This window comes from Gorilla gorilla, chromosome 3 (genome assembly GCF_029281585.2).
Source record: "Gorilla gorilla gorilla isolate KB3781 chromosome 3, NHGRI_mGorGor1-v2.1_pri, whole genome shotgun sequence".
Lineage (NCBI taxonomy): Eukaryota > Metazoa > Chordata > Mammalia > Primates > Hominidae > Gorilla > Gorilla gorilla.
In genome coordinates, this window is record NC_073227.2 from 56,225,128 (window position 1) to 56,243,133 (window position 18,006).

Sequence of the window (18,006 nt, forward strand, 5' to 3'; positions counted from 1 at the left end):
TGCTCTGGATCTCCGGATTCAATAATAGTATATCAATGTTAAATGTCCTAATTTTGATCACTGTACTGTAATTATAAAAAAGAATGTCTAGGGGTATGGATGGAGGGAATGTTAGTATCCCCCTATTCTGTCTTAAATAGATTTCAGCTTCCTAGAGAAAAAAAAAAAAGACAGTGAATATCATTAAAGAAAGGTAAACAATTTGGCAAATTAAAGGAGTAAGTAAGACCCTTGGACTTCGGACCTGGCATCATGGCCTCTTGAAGTGATTAATGACAAGAAAGGTCAGATCTAGGAGAGTAGAATAAAAACACAGATATGAATCAGAAATGGGAGAAGAGATACAAGAAAGGAAATTGAGACACAAAGAAGAAAGTTGATACCACCTAATTTCAGAAACAAAGAAACTCAAGTGTCTAAGAATATGAGTTTTCAAGGCATAATATAGTTGAGAATTTCCAGAGCCAGAATAATCCCATCACACACTAATGATTACATGGAGTATTTAGAGTCATGTCACTTTTTTGTTGTTGTTGTTGTTGTTATACAGAAGATGGCTTGCTATGTTGCCCAGGCTGGTCTCAAACTCTCTACCTCCTTATGTGTCAGGACCACAGGCCTGAGCCACCACACCTGCCAGAGTCATAGCACTTTTTGCAAGCTGGTGGACTGCCTGGTAATCTCTAACATTTGATGCAGATACTTCCAATTGCCCGGTAGTACAAGAAATTATTCTTTTCCCATTCCACACCAACTCCCCAGAACCCTAGGAAGTGCTGAAAGATACAAACCTTCAGGTAAAGATTAGAAGGACCCAATAAACCTACAGTTTCCACTGCGGGAACCACCTAAGATACGAATATAACTAAGGGAGAAACATCAGATCATCTCAGAACCTCAACAGGCTCTTATCCCTGTATCACTAAGTCTCCAGGTTCCCAGGATTGGTCAAGAAAAAAACCAGTATGACCCAGGAGAGCCTATACAAATGAGAGATTTCCCAGGGTGTTTGAGACTCATGTCATCATACTTGTAACTGATTGCCTGCCCCCACCATCATGTTTGTTAACCTAGGTAAAATATTAAAGTTTCAAGCATCTCGTAACAAGAGAATGCTCAATGTTGGTACAACCAGATTAAATAAGAGAGGCACTGTGGGTGGAGGATTACCTAGGTGCCAAGGCAAGAGACTGAAGGCACAAAGTGTTTCAGTATAATAAAGAAAGTAGTTAGAATAAGAATAGTCATAATACAAATTAGATATAGAGAGGACCATGAAGAATTATCAATCATTATTATAAACATTATTAATCATTAGCTTTTAATATTACTCTTTGTTGCATTACTAATATAACCTAGGAATAACCAGCGGGTATAGGGTCAGGTGCTGAAGGGACATTGTGAGAAGTGACCTAGAAGGCAAGAGGTGAACCTTCTGTCATGCCCGCATAAGGACCGCTTGAGGGCTCCTTGGTCAAGCGGTAACGCCAGTGTCTGGGAAGGCACCCATTACTTAGCAGACCGCAAAAGGGAGTCTCCTTTCCTTGGAGGAGTCAGGGAACATTCTGCTCCACCAGCTTCTTGTGGGAGGCTGGATATTATCCAGGCCTGCCCGCAGTCATCCGGAGGCCTAAACCCCTCCCTGTGGTGCTGTGCTTCAATGGTCACGCTCCTTGTCCACTTTCATGCTCCTCCTGTACTCCTGGTTCCTCTTTGAAGTTCGTAGTAGATAGCAGTAGAAGAAACAGTGAAAGTCTTAAAGTCTTTGATCTTTCTTATAAGTGCAGAGAAGAAAATGCTGACGTGTGCAGAGAAGAAAACGCTGACGTATGCTGCCTTCTCTCTCTCTCTCTCTGCTTCAGCTACCTAAAAGGGAAGGGCCCCCTATACTGTAATCACGTGATTTGCTTCACCTTGTCAATCACTTAGAAGATTCACCTTCCTTACCCTGCCCCCTTGTCTTATATGCAATAAATATCAGCAAGCCCAGCCGTTCGGGGCCACTACTGGTCTCTGTGTCTTGATGGTAGTGGTCCCCCAGGCCCAGCTGCTTTTTCTTTATCTCTTTGTCTTGTGCCTTTATTTATTACAATCTCTCGTCTCCACACACGGGGAGAACACTCGCTAAGCCCCATAGGGTTGGACACTGCAAGGCATCTGTGGCATTTTGGGAAGAGCACTGAACTTAAGAGTCAGAATATCAAGGTTCGAATTCTAATTCTTCTACCTATTAGCAGTGTGACAACCTTTCTGATTGTCTTGGTTCACAACATACATTTATGTCTTGGTTCACAACATACATTTATGTCATGGTTCACAACATACATAAATCCTAAATTTATCCTAGAGATGGGGAGATGGGGAGAACTCAATCCTAAATGTATTTAGGATTGAGTTCTCCCCATCTCCCCATCTCTAGGATATCCAGTGCATCCAGCCATGCAACATGTTCTGAGTACTCCCTCTGCCCTAGGCCCATAGAAATACAAAAATGGATATGAACCCTGCCCTCAAAGAGTTTGATATGGTTTGGATATTTGTCCCCTCCAAATCTAATGCTGAAATATAATCCCCACTGTTGGAAGTGGACCTGGTGGGAGGTGGTTTGGGTCATGGGGGGCAGATCCCTCATGAATGGCCTGGTGCCCTCCTAGATGGTAATGAATGAGTTCTCACTCTGAGTTCATGTGAGATCTGGTTGTTTTAAAAGAGTATGGCATCTCTCTTGCTTGCTCTCATCATGGAATACGCCAGGTCCCCTTTGCCTTCCACCATGATTGTAAGTTTCCTAAGGCCCCATCAGAAGCAGATGCTGGCACCATGCTATTTGTACAGGCTGCAGAACAGTGAGCTAAATAAACCTCTTTTATTTATAAATTACCCAGCCTCAAGTATTTCTTTATAGCAATACAAATGGACTAATACACAGCTAAAAAGAAAAGAAAAGAAAAATACCTCTCCTATACTCTCTCAGCACTTCTGACACCAAATATGTGGCAGGGAGTGGGGTTTCCACAACAGCCAACTCTCCAATTCTTGGCACACACCAATTGAGTGTCCTACAATTTAACTCAATTCTGACACTAACTGCTCAGAATTAAGACAGACCCCACAGACCAAAGGATCACTCCCAGAACACTGCCCTCTGCTTCAGATGTCAATCACAAGTAGTGGATCCCCAGGTTACCACAACTCCTGTCTGACTTGGCTACATATGGAGGTTCCCACAACCCCCTCCTTGGGTTCAAGAATTTGCTGGAACAGCTCATAGAACCCAGGGAAAGTGTACTTACTATTATCAACTTATTACAAGGATATTTTAAAGGATACAAATGAACAACAGGATGAAGAGATACACAGGGTGAGGTCCAGAAGGGTCCCAAGCACAGGAGCTTCTGTCTCCATGGAGTTTGGGTTATACCATTTATATGGTTTGGCTGTGTCTGCACCTAAATATCATCTTGAATTGTAGTTCCCATAATCCCCAGCGTGTTTTGGGAGGGACCCAGTGAGATGTAATTGAATCCTGGGGGCGGTTACCCCCATGCTGCTGTTCTCCTGATAGTGGGTGAGTTCTCACAAGATCTGATGGTTTTATAAGGGGCTTTTCCCGCTTTGCTCAGCACTTCTCCTTGCTGCCACCATGCGAAGAGGTATGTGTTTGCTTCCCCTTCCGCCAGGATTGTAAGTTTCCTGAGGCCTCCCCAGCTATGCTGAACTGTGAGTCAATTAAACCTCTTTTCTTTGTAAATTACCCAGTCTTGGGTACGTCTTTATTAGCAGTGTGAGAACCAACTAATCCAACCATCCTCTAGCACATGCACACATTCTTGTTCACTAATCTGGAAGCGCTATGAACCCCTTCTGTTAGGGTTTTCATGGAGGCTTCACTACGTAGGCATGATAGATTAAATCTTTGGCTATAAATGATTATTAGCTCAACCTCTGGTGCTTCTGCCCTCCCTAGAGGTTGGAGGGTGGGGCTGAAAGTTCCAACCCTCTAATCACATGGTTGGCTCCCCTGACAACCAGATCCCCCATCCTAAAGTCAACCTATTACTTTCCAAAAGTCACCTTATTAACATAAACATAGCTACGGCTGAAAGTGGCTTGCCAAAATGTATATTTCTTATTATACTATACTATCACAGGAGCTTAAAATCCAGTAGGTAACACAGATATGTAAATAGTCAGGTAGTCAAGATACCATAATAAAAATGTGTACAGAGCACAAAGGGGAGGAGGATCCATTCTACTTTTGCCAGGAGGGAGACAGAAAAGGCTTCTGAGAAGATGGGGATTGAACTATGTCAGAAAAGATGAGTAAGTGTTCCCCAGGCACTCAACAAATTTTTGAAAGATAAAATAGATGGTGGCTGGATAGATGGATCCTGGCAGGCAGGCAGAGGAGTGTGTCACTCCAAATAGATTGAAGAGTATTAGCAAAAGGCACGATGTGAAAGGGCAACTGTAAGTAGGAGACACAGCCAGGAGAGGAGGAAGAGGAGAAGAAGAAAAAATTGCATCAAGTACTTCGTATCCCAAACTAAGGAATTTTAACTTGATCCTAGAGAAGCTATGCATTTTGCAGATGAAAGATGAAGATCCAGGAATTGAATCAAGTAGGGCAGTAATCCACCTAAAACCGGGGTTGGGAGCTGCAATAAGCCTGCAGTAGAGAAAATTCACCGATATGATGCTTAATTTTATGTGTCAACTTGAATGGGCCATGGGGTACCCAGATTAAACATTGCTTCTGAGTGTGTCTGTGAGAGTGTTTCTCGGTGAGATCAGCATTTGAATCTGTGGACTCAGGAAGCAAACTGACCTCCCCAATGTGAGCAGGCATCATCCAACCCTGAATAGAACAAAAGGTAAGGAAAGAGGAATTTACTCCTTTTTTCTTGCCTCACTACTTGGGCTGAAACATCCCATCTCATCATCTCCTGTCCTCAAACTGGGATTCACAGCACTGGCTGTCATGGTTCGCAGGCCTTCAGACTCAGACTGAACTACATCACCAGCTTTCCTGGGTCTCCAGCTTGCAGAGAACAGACTGTGAAACCTCTTGGCCTCCACAGTTGTGTGAGCCAATTCCTCACAATATATCTCCTTTTATGTACATACATACACACACATACACATATATATACATACCCATACATTATATCATATGTATATATCCCACATATATCCTTTTGGTTCAGTTTCTCTGAAGAACCCTGACCGATACAACAGGAACTGGTAACAGATCAGATGTGTGTTGGGGTTGAAATGCTGATGAAACGGAGGAGCTAAGAGTTTGAAAAGATATTATGTGTCAATTATAAATTTAAAAATTAATTTGAAGAAAGTATAAAGACAATATATACACAAAAAATGTTTAAACTATAGATTGGAGAAAATTATTTTATAAAGTCAAATGAGAGAGTGGTAGATCCAGGACAAAAACCCTCTCAAGTGTTAATTCTCTTCCATCACAAAGAAAATTTTTTTAAAGAAGTTATAACTGAAAGTAACAAACAAAAATATCCATAAAACTTTTAAAATGTTATCTGTATTATGGGGTGCTAACTTTAAGATGTTTAGATTTTTTTTTCAAATTTTCATTGGAATATCAAGATTATTTCAAAGATAGGCTTTGAAGAAATATACCTGCAATTTCTGGAAGGTGTGCGCAATCTCTTGTAAGCTGTATGTTGTGCAGGTTTTTAATTTTTCTAAGCCTTAGTTCTGCATTTTGAAATTAAGTCTAACAAGACTTAATACAGAATTGTTTTGAGAAATAAGAGAAATAATGCATGTAAAGTACTTAGCACAGTGGTTAATTTGTAGTTAGTGCTCAATAGATTGTATCATTTTTACTACTAATGTGCAGAAAAGAGTTAACACAGCAGGCTTGAGGCTGCTGTCCCAAGAAAGGCCTGTTTACAAGGCTGATCCTTGCCTGGCATCTGGGAACTTGGACTTTGGGAGGGTCCCACTATTACCAACACTGATGAGGTGGCTCACTGTACCTAAACTGTACAATGCAGTTCATGCTGAAGACCTGCTTTCCTTCTGGAGTCTGGAACCTTGGTACACTAGGCATAGGACACCTGTGTGACCAGCCTCCAACAAAAACCTTGGGCACCGAGTCTCTAATAGCACATTTCACAATTGTCACAATTGGATGCTGGAGGAATTATGCACATCCTCTGGGACTCTACTAGGATAAGATTCTTGGCAGCTTATGCCTGGCCCCATGTGTCTTTTCCCTTTACTGATTTTGTTTTGTATCGTTTCGCTGTAATAAATCTAGTTGTGAGTATGACTCAATGCTGAGTCCTGTGAGCTGTCATAGTGAATCACTGAATGTACAGGTGGAGTTGGGATCCCTGGCACAACGAGTTTCCCCATTCCTTTAATTTTGTAAGTTATTTGCCAGCTTCCATGCGGGGGCAGTACAGCAGACAAAAAGCCAACCAAATTAAGAGCTCCAAAGTCCAATTCTAAAAATTCCTGATTTCTTAGCTAACGATAGTTGCAAATTTACATACTACTTCAATTTTTTAAATTCAACATCTCAACCTATAGAAATCAATTCCTCATTTTCTCTCTCAACTATTATTTGTAGATCTTTTTCCTGATCAAACTCCAGTGCTGCTCTTCCTTGGTTCCCACCTCATTATCCCATGGAGCCTCCACTGAAACATCGGGTGGTCTGTCCCCTGTGTCATTTAGCCCCGTGACTAGAAAGCAACATCACTTATGAAACCTCCAGTGTCCTTTGCTCTGTGTTATCCTGAATAGGATCAAATAATATAAACTTCCAGGAAGATCTTTTTTCAGTTCATTTGGAATATGTGGAAATACACATGAATTAACTAACTACCATAGAGAAAGGAGGACAAACTAAAGAATGACCCACAGCGGAAACTGAAATGCAAGTTTTGCAAAATTAGACTGAGGAAATGGTTTGAGTGAATTTCTCATCATCTAGAACAGGATTTTTCAGCATATTTCAACAAGCACAGAAATGTTTATTACATAATAGGAAGAATTTCAAGAAAAGCTTGCTGTCATCGTGTTGAAGAAGCTGTCCAGAGAATAAGGAGAAGATGGATGTCTTCTGTCTGACATTATGAACTGAGAGTTTTAACGAGTATTAGTGGCACTTGGTAGCCACAAAGAAACCACACATCATAGTTATTAGATCAATCGACAGCCTCCTCATTGTTTTTCTATTGAAAACAGGAGAACTATGAACAATAAAAATAAATATCTCTAGGGCTATTTTATTTCTGAATGGCCCCTGTGGTTCTAATTTACTTCTAGAGTCACTTTTTTTTAACAAAATATTACTTTTAAAAACCTGTTGATTTGCACAGATTACTCATGTCACATCCTTTTTTTCTCTTTCTTTTTTTCTTTTCCTTTTTTAGATGGAGTCTCGCTCTGTTACTCAGGCTGGAGTGCAGTGGTACAACCTCAGCTCACTGCAACCTCTGCCTCCTGGCTCCAAGCAATTCTCTTGCCTCAGCCTCCCGAGTAGCTGGGATTACAGGCACCTGCCACCACACCCAGCTAATTTTTTTGTATGTTTAGTAGAGACGGGGTTTCACCATGTTGGCCAGGCTGATCTCAAACTCCTCACCTCAAGTGATCCACCCACTCAGCTTCCGAAAGTGCTAGGATTACAGGCATGAGCCACCACGACCGGCCCTCACATTCTTTTCTGAATCACAGCTTCCAGGGATAGGGAGATGGAAATCAGAAGATTGATCCATGGCAAACAGTGAACTGAGCACATTAGCGCAAACATGGAAGGAACATAGCAACAAGGTGTTGCTGGCCACGCCTAGAAGCCAGGCAGAGTTGTTGGGGAATTCAGCCCAGCACTGTCAGAACTTTTGTTATTTTAAGAAGCCCGATTCTTACAAAGTTTCTTTTTTTTTCTTTCTTTTTTTTTTTTTTTTACTACTGACAATTATTTTACTATGAGAGGCAAACGAATCTGTGACCACATTTCAAGGCATAGGTCACAAGTATGCCAGTGAATGTTGGTCCATGAGAGAAGAAACCAGAAGGGATCAAAACGCCCAGCTCATCAGAGGAGTGGGGGTGAAGGCGGGAATTAAGTAACAGGACTAGGCTCTCTAGCCCAGGCAGCAGCAGCCAGAAAGGAAGTGGATTCTGCCAGGAAGTGTTAGAGGCTGGGTTTTTCTGCGTTGTGACTACCTCCTCATTCTGTCCTTTCTGGTTCTCAGGGTGGCTGAGGCTGCTCCAAGGCAAGATGGTGAGCGAGGTTTTGAAGGAAGAGGGATGCCACTGTTGTCCTTATTCCCCTTAAGCTAAACCAAAAGGGGTACTTTAAACTCAATATGTTTATCTTCTTCAAAGTGATTTAGCAATTGCAATATATTTCAATAGTAACTGCCCATACTGAGAACCAAACAACGTCGGTTTCTGAGACTTTTTTCATTAGTAAAAAAATCGCATTTTACCACTTTCACTTCTTTTCTTAGACTTACTGCAGTTGACCCTTAAACAATATGGGCTTGAACTGCATGGGTCCATTGATAGAGGGATTTTTCTCTCAGTAAAAGTTACACTGAGTGTGCCTCACTCTCCTGCTTCCCCTTCAACCTCCTCCACATCTTCCCCCTGTCACCCCTGAGACAGCAAGACCAACCCCTCCTCTTCCTCCTCCTCAGCCTACTCAACATGAAGATGGCAAGGAAGAAGACCTGTATGATGATCCACTTCCCGTTAATAAATAGTAAATCTATTTTCTCTTTTTTATGATTGTCTTAATATTTTCTTTTGTCTAGCTTACTTTATTGTAAGAATACAGTATATTATATATATATAACATACCAAATATGTGGTAACCTACTGTTCATGTCCTCAGTAAGACTTCCAGTCAACAGTAGGCTATTAGTAGTTAAGTTTGAGGGGGGAGTCAAAAGCTATATGCAGATTTTTGACTGCACAAGGGTTGGTGTCCCTAACCCTAATTGTTCAAGAGTCAACTATATATTAAAATCAAATTATAACAAATTATTACCATACAGCAAAAATGTGTAAATGTTTCCTTTAAAATCTGTTCTAGGTTTCAAAATAATTCACATTTCTGGTAACAGTTCTTGTCTAAAACACTTTTGGATTTTTAAATTTTTTAGATTTAACAAAGCAAATATAGCACATATATCATATGTTACATAATAGTCCCAGCAGGGACTAGGGCAGCTCCACATAATTAAATACATTAATATTTCTGCACACATATACATGTACAGATACACACACATACACACACACAAGTTTTGTAACTAAGAGTTTTGAGGTTTTGGTTTTCAGCATTTTGGGGACTTAAGGATAAAGGAGTATGCTCCTAAATTACATGAACCTGCAGAATACCACAGGTCACAATGGCGAGCCACAGCAGAAATTAAGAGTTGAGGACCATCATGAGACACAATGCCATTCTATCTAAATTGGGGGAAACCAAATCACAGAGAAATCAGTGGGAGAAAAAAAGTACAACTAAATCAACGTCTGAGGAAGATACTCTAGAAAAAAAACAGAATGAAAACTAAACCAGGGCCGGGTGCAGTGGCTCACGCCTGTAATTCTAGCAGTTTGGGAGGCCCGGGTGGGTGGATCACTTAAGGTCAGGGGTTCAAGACCAGCCTGGCCAATATAGTGAAACCCCATCTCTACTAAAAATCCAAAAATTAGCCGAGTGCAGTGGCATGCACCTGTAAATCCCAGCTACTCGGGAAGCTGCGGCAGAAGAATTGCTTGAACCGGGAGATGGAGGTTACTGTGAGCCGAGATCGCATCACCGCACTCCAGCCTGGCAACAGAGCAAGACGCTGTCTCAAAAAAAAAAAAAAAAACTAAACCAGGATCACCAACAGTCCACTGAAACCAATTGCATAACAGCATATGGTTAGCCATGGGCAACCCAGCCCCTGGTCATTTCCTGGAAACCAGGGATATTTCTAGCAGAGAAGGCAGTATGTGGCAGTACTAGCAAATGCCACACCCAACATGTCAGGAGCAAAAGAACCAGAGGTGATTGCACATTCAAGGCCTCATCTAGCAGTGGAAGGAGAAGCTAAAGCCACCCACAAGCCAGGAGTGTGCTAACCACACATTTGTCTGTGCCACGTGCTCACTGGCCAGGTGTTTTAGTGAGCTGCTTTCTCCCTGCTGCCATCGAAGAAACTTTGTAGTAGCCGCTTATCATAAAAAAAATGAATGTTTAAAAACTCTGCTTCAGGTCAACTTCGATAACGTGTTGAGTCCACCAAATCACTAACCAGTTTTAAGTAACTTCTACTTAATAAAGAAGAAATATTCATATAAAGTAATGGACTTGGATACAATTTATATTTGCTAAAGAAGACTTTGATACATAATAGGTGGTTTACAGGAGAGAGCCATATGTACAATGCACCTTACAAATTCCATGAGGATCTAAAAGTAATGTAATCTAATAGATTAATTCATAGGTTAATTATAATAAACCTATAATTAACAGATTTGTTAATTTCTATCCATACTCTAAAATTCATCTTTCAAGTCCAAATGATAATAAATCATTACTTCATTAACCCAAAGCATTTTCAATAAGATTGGAGAGGCAGACAATATTATAAAATCGTTATCCACATAGAAAGCAGCAAAGTAAATCGTGATTGTCTCTTACCTCTGCTCGACCCTCATAGTAGGTTAGCATGGACTTTGTAAGTACAAAAAGTCTCTCTTTGTAGTTTAAGGGCGATGTCTTCTTTTTCTGCTGTGACCTTTTAATAAGAATCTCCTCCAAAATAGTGTTAAAATTCATCTCCGTCTTCTGATTACTCCTCCTGCCACTGAAGATCCCAGTATTCTACAGTGAAAAAAGAAACAGTTAAAATGTGACAGTTTAATTTTCTATGGATGTTGCCATTTCCAATTACCAAAATCGGCTTCACCCTCACCCCTGCTGGAGCAGATGAGTATTGATCTCTGTGCCCAAACTGAGAATGCCTGGGGCACAAAAATTCAATCTCCTCTCCTTTTCCAGTTTCCATCCTGCTCCTCCACATCTCATCATTTCATGAGAAAAATCTAATCAAGGTTCTTCATGATGATGATTCATTCCTTTTTACCTCCTAGTACCCTTAGCTTTCTGGTGCACTCCTACTATTTGATTGCAGGGAACAAGTATCTCATATGCAAAAGCACATTTCGTCACCTGTGTGGCTGATTTACACTGGCATTTGAATTGCTTCAGGATCTTGGTTCACAAAACAGATGACCTTACAGACACAGCCAACTCATGAACAAAATGAATTAGCATGGTGGTGGATACGATTCATACTCCAGCTCTGATAAGGATGTAATCTCAATGAAGCATCCTAGTTACCAGTGCCACAGGGATGTTCTCTGGTGTCTACACTACCATGCTCCAGAGTTCCCTTCCCTATGGCTCCTGTCTCCACCACAAGAGAAATGGAAACCTACCAGTCATAGTTAACCTGCTCAGGGCAGAGTCCACCTGGATAAGAAAGTCTCAGCCCTTTAACTCCAGACTATTCATACCTAGACTAAGCCTTTTAAAATTCAACACAATTTAACTATCTGAAAACCCAAAGACATTCAAAAAAGGCTTGAAGATTCATATTTGAGACAAGTTGAATTAACAACAGCCTCTCCTTCTCTTGCCTCCACTGTGCCTTTAAAGAAGTAACTGTGGCTGGGCACAGTGGCTCACGCCTGTTATCCCAGCACTTTGGGCAGATCACTTTAGGTGAGGAGTTCAAGAGCAGCCTGGCCAACATAGCAAAACCTCATCTTTACTAAAATGACAAAAATTAGCTGGGCGTGGTGGCGCATGCCTGTAATCCCAGCTACTCAGGAGGCTAAGGCAAGAGAATCACTTGAACCTGGGAGGTGGAGCGCGGAGTGAGCCAGACAGCACCACTGCACTCCAGCCTGGGTGACAGAGCAAGACTTCGTCTCAAAAATAATAATAAATAGGCTGAGCGTGGTGGCTCATGCCTGTAATCCCAGCACTTTGGGAGGCCGAGGCAGGTGGATCACCTGAGGTCACGAGTTTGAGACGAGCCTGGCCAACATGGTGAAACCCCGTCTCTACTAAAAATACAAAAAATTAGCTGGGCATGGTGGCAGGTGCCTGTAATCCCAGCTACTCGGGAGGCTGAGGCAGGAGAATCGCTTGAACCTGGGAGGTGGAAGTTTCAGTGAGCCGAGATCGCACCATTGCACTCCAGCCTGGGCAACGAGAGCGAAACTCCGTCTCAAAAATAATAATAATAATAATAAATAAATAAATAACTGCATATTAAAGGACAGAGGCAAGAAGAGTCACATGAACACCATGAAGTGGCTCTCAGACAGCACGGCCAGTGACTGGACAGGGTTAGCCACTGAGGAATTCTACCATCTTCACACCCAATCCAACACCTCCAATGCACCCTTTAATTTCCTATTACTGATTGGTCATCATCCAATCAGGCCCCTCCATTTTCTATAAGGTTGCTTTACAACAGCTTCTCTCTGAACATCAGTTCCTTCATTTGTAAAGTATGGAAGGAAAGACCACAAGGTCAGTGTGAGGTTTAAATGAGATATGGGCAAGAACTGACTATGAAAATACTATGCAAATGTTTATCATTTTTAATTCCACGGCTATTTGCCTCGCTCAGAACATTATGACCCCACAACTGGACCATGAGAGTAGCTTCCCAATTGGTCTTCATTTCCTCAAGTTCTTGCCTCCTTTTATTCAAACTACCTATCCATCACTCCCATTGCATCAATCTTCAAAGATTCAGCATTGCCATTTCACTCATCAGAAATCCTCAATGCCTCCCCACGACCTGCAGAGTAAAGCTAAAATTCCTTAGTCTGACACTAGAGACTGTCCACATTCTGGCTGCAGCCTACCAGCCCATCTTTACTTCCACCACACTCCAATCAAAATAGTCTTCCAAATCTCCGGAGATTCCCCTCACAGCATTCATTCCCTGGCCTAGTGGACTCTCTGCTTTCCACCTATGAAGACATACCAGCTCAAAATTCCCCTCCTTGATGTAGTCTCTCCTAATGGCTCCTATTAATTAAAAGCCTTCCAACTCCTGGGCCATAATTTCTATCACTCATCATAGAGCTAATCATATTCTGCTATGTCTACAGCAATTAATGTACGTATTTTTAATTCTCACTTAGCTGTTAAAGAATGGTTCTCAACCTTAAGTGTGTATTAGAATCTAGGGAATTTCATTTTAATACAGATGTCTAGGCTCCACTTCCAGATTTTTTTATTCAGTTGGGCTGGGGAGGAGCCCTGAGCATCATGATTTCATGTACAGATAGAATTGAGAGCCACTATCTTAAAGGAAGACACTGAACTCTAGTACCTCTTTATCCCACTCCCAGTGTCTACAGTAGCCTCTCAGTAGCAGCTAAACCACAGAACTAATTAACCCAATAGCCAACTTAAGCTAAGGAGCCACAGGAAAGCTCTTGCCCTTTTTGCATCTAAGTTGGTCTTCCTTTTTCCATATTAAAATTTTGGCACTCCATCCTTCTTTCCTAAGAAACTGTCAGAATGTAAATACCATTTCTCTGGAAATTATATTTTCATCTTTGTGCAACACATTTTCAAGGGTGAAAATGACTACTTATAAGAACAGAGGCCGGGCGCGGTGGCTCACGCCTGTAATCCCAGCACTTTGGGAGGCCGACGCAGGCGGATCACGAGGTCAGGAGATCAAGACCGTCCTGGCTAACACGGTGAAACCCCGTCTCTACTGAAAAATACAAAAAATTAGCCAGGCGTGGTGGCAGGGGCCTGTCGTCCCAGCTACTCGGGAAGCTGAGGCAGGAGAATGGCACGAACCCGGGAGGCAGAGCTTGCAGTGAGCCAAGATCGCACCACTGCACTCCAGCATGGGCGACAGAGCGAGACTCCGTCTGAAAAAAAAAAAACAAAGAATGGATACCAGGGAAGAGCAAGCGATGCTCTCATAAACGGGCCATGTGTAGACATGTAGTTCCCAACACAGTGAGCAATACCATTGTAAACAAATGGAAAGCAGACTTTTGGAAGGCCCCAAGGATAAATGGGGCGGGACTTATATGCAGTTCTAGAAGCAAAAGGTCTCAACATCAGGGGCAGAAAAAACATTCATGTTGAATGTCCTGGGGAAAAAAATCACCTTATCTGTCCATGTGCGGTGGCTCATGCCTATAATCCCAGCACTTTGGGAGACCAAGGCAGGAGGATCACTTGAGGTCAGGGGTTCAAGACCAGCCTGGTGGAAATGGTGAAACTCCATCTCTATTAAAAATACAAAAACTAGCTGGGTGAGGTGGCGGGTGCCTGTAGTCCCAGCTACTTGGGAGGCTGAGGCAGGAGAATCATTTGAACCGGGTAGGCAGAAGCTGCAGTGAGCAAAGATCACGCCATTGTGCTACAGTCTGAGCGACAGGGCAAGACTCTGTCTCAAAAAAAAAAAAAAAACCCACCTTATCTGACTTATATGTGTGATTACTAGTGTTATACAGAATCACACCATTTAAGTTGAAAGGAATCTTAGTCACCATCTATCTCCCTCAAGAAACTGAAGTTCAGAAAAGTTAAATGGCTTACTCAAGGTCACAAAAGCCAAGACTAGAAAAAAGTCTCCTAGTTCCTACTTACGGGCTTTCCCTATCCTTCTATCCCATACAATTAAAGTTCACCACTGTTGTTATAATTCACTGGCCAATGCGAAGTCCTGGCCAAGAAATCTACTAAAGTTCACAGAGATACAAATGAAGGAAAAGTCTCCTCATGTAGACTTCCAGCCAAAGATAAAGTGTTGAATGCACACTTCGCATTGGCTCCTTCCTGAAATTCCATTAAAAACAGTTACGTTGTTGTTGTTAAGGAACTGACTCTCAAGGAAATAGAAAACAAAAAAGGAAACAACAATAGAATTTTGGAAACTGGAAAACAAATAAATATGTGCCAGGTCCCGCCGAGGGGGAAGCCGGAAACAACCCAATTTCTTCTGCAAAACACCCAAATAGCTCAAGAATCAGAAGAATATGGTATCTCTAGAAGTGGTGATGGAGAAGGAATTAAAGCAGAAGAATTGTTGGCAAATCAGTTTAATAAAGAGAGTCCCCGATCCTCTCTACTTCCATGCCATAGATCTAGGTGACTAACCCTCCTCAACCCTGGAAGAAAACCAGAGGTTTATTTTGGAAGACTATAAAACACAGGGTCTCTATCCTGGGAGAGACTAAGTGCAGCTGCAGCTGGGAATACCACACTGAAAAGGAGGAGCTTAAGTGAAACTGTACAAGTGTCCATATCAATGATGAGGCTAGTCAGCTCTCTTCTCCCATCTGGCTCCAGGACATCAGGACTGGACTAAGGGAAAAGTCTTGAAGACACAGACACAGAAGTGTCCCCAAAAAAATGGCACAGCCAGACTACCCCATAGTTAAGCCCACAGTCAGCAAGGCCCACTACCATGCATGAAGCTTCCAATTGACACTTTTTTGTTTTTTTGTTTTAAAGACGAGGTCTGGCTATGTTGCCCAGGCTGGACTCAAATTCCTGGGCATAAGTGAACTTCCTGCCTCAGCCTCCCCAAGTAGCTGAAACTACAGGTGCACATGACCACGCCCAGCTCAACTGACTTTTTAAAGTCCCACTCTGATAAATGAGAGAAAGCCAAGGATCACCAGACAATTGAGGAAAAATCATAATATGAATCTAAGGTCAAAGAACAAATGCAAAAAAAGGGCAAGTTGGAAGAAACAAAAGTTGTACAGAAAAAAAGAAATGTTAAAAAAAACAACTCAACAAAATCAAAGAATTAAGTGAAATACATGCATGAAACAAGGTCAAGATACAGCCAAAATAAGAAATAGAGCCAAAAAAACAGGAGCTACTAGAAATCAAAAATAAAATAGCAGAACTTAAAAACGCAATGGAAAAGTTAGAACATAAAATTGAGGAACTCTCCCAAAAAAATAAAAAAATTAAGACACAGAAAACATAATGGAATTACAGAACTCACTCAGAAAGTTCACCATTTAAAAACCAGAAGTTCCAGAAAGAGAAAGCAAAGAAAACTGAATGAGAAAACAATCAAAGAAAATTTTTAGGAAAATTTCTTCAAACTGAAGGTTATTTTCAGATTGAAATACTACCAAATTAAGGCAACTCTTGTAAAATTTCACAGCTATGGGGATAAGCCAAATATTAAGCAAGCTTAAATGTAAGTTTCATTGAAAGCATCAAAATTCAGAATGGTAATTATCAAGGGTAATGCCAGAGAGTAGAAGACAATGAAGAAAAACTCAGAAAGAAAGTGATTTCTAATCAAAAATTCTATACTCAGCCAAAGTGCCAATGAAGTGACAGGAGAACGAAGACGTTTTTCAAATATGCGCAAGGCTTTAACAATTTTATCTCTTGTCCACCTTTCTCAAAAAGCTACTTGGGGATGTAGCCAAAATACCAAAACAAAGCAGGAAGCCAAAAAAGCAAAAACCACAAGAATTTAGGAAACAAACATTCCAACATAAGAAAGAGGTAAAGGGACCCCCTCCCCCAATAGATGATGAAGGGAAATCCCAAAATGAATGACACTGAGCAGCTGGCCAAGAGTACAACCAGTCCAGATTGGATCAAGTAAGGAGGTTCTTCCAAAGAATTCTTCTAGGAGACAAAACTGAATGTATGGGGAGAAGATTTATGATAAGTTAGTAAAATTTAGCCAATTTTAAAAAACAAAATAATTCCAAAGGAAAACAAAAAATTGTTTAGAAAAGGAAAAATAATCACAGGTATGCTACAGAGTTCTGCTACAAATAACAACTACACCATCATAATCAGGTAAACAATAGTGATAATCTTACTACTAATATAAATATATTGGGTGTGAGAGCAGGAAGTATGCTCCCGTGTGGGTGGGGGAGTACTTTATGAAAGAGAGCTATTTCCTCCATGGTAGTAGGAGGAGAAGGAGGAAAAGGTAGCAGAGGAGAAGGAGGAGGAAACCAATAAATAATATCTACAATTGAAAAAGCAAGAAGTAGCAATGTAAAGCATGTTTAGAGACTGTCAAGAGACAAAATTACAACAAATTTAGTAAAAGTGACTTTTACTCACAATTCATGAGTCAGGGTAGCCTCTATTCTGTAAAATAGAATGAGAGCTCCCACTGGGCCAGGGCAGAACCATGGATTTTATAAGGTGGGAACAAGGAAACAGAATAATAGAAAAAAAAAAAAGCTGATTAGTAACATCAAGTTACTTCAGGTTACTTTTTTTGGTAAAGATTAAAACAGAGGGGACTTCCTTATTACACTGATTCACGTAGACTGTAATCTTCTGTTTTCAGGGGGAAAAATGGTCTATTTGGGGATCTACCTGCTCCCTTAAAGCTTCAGTATGATTATGCAGCATTTAGCATGGGTGACTCCATTTCTGTTTGGTCTGGTTTCCTGGGGCCTGGTACAGGAGCTCAGTCCAAAACAATGGCCTCCCATAATTTTTGTTTAATAAGATACAATGAGATGAAAAAGTTTGAAAAAATGAAAATGATTCCCTCTGAGAATCAGAATATCACTGGAGAATAGCAGTGGAAAGGTATATGTTCTACTCTTCTACCCTAAATAATAAAACATAAAAACCAGAGGAAGAGAATCCCATCTTCAAAGAAATAAAAAGACAGCCTTCAATCCCAAACTACAAACTATGAAATACCTGCTAAATGCTGTGAAATCTGGACCAAAATGGGGGAGGAGGCTGAGGGTAGATTTTCCTAAAAGTAAACATCATTGTCCTGAGAGGTCAATCTAATAACCTTTTGATAAGATCAGTGAAATCCGGAGGAATATGCAGACCATAGGGGAATCCAGGAGTATCCCTATGGAATTACTATTCACACAGAAAAATAATAAAAAATCATTATCATTATCATTATTAAGCTTTTACTACTT

At 41.1% G+C, this 18,006-nt stretch overlaps 1 protein-coding gene across 1 annotated transcript in view; it reads right to left on the reverse strand.

Moving 5' to 3' along the window:
- TEC (tec protein tyrosine kinase) overlaps positions 1–18,006 on the reverse strand; it is a 142,378-nt gene that overhangs the window by 87,765 nt on the left and 36,607 nt on the right. The window contains exon 2 of the mRNA XM_019024963.4: positions 10,700–10,882. Within this exon, the coding sequence (XP_018880508.4) occupies positions 10,700–10,837 (138 nt within the window). The 5' untranslated portion in view covers positions 10,838–10,882. The remainder of the gene's footprint in view (positions 1–10,699; positions 10,883–18,006) is intronic.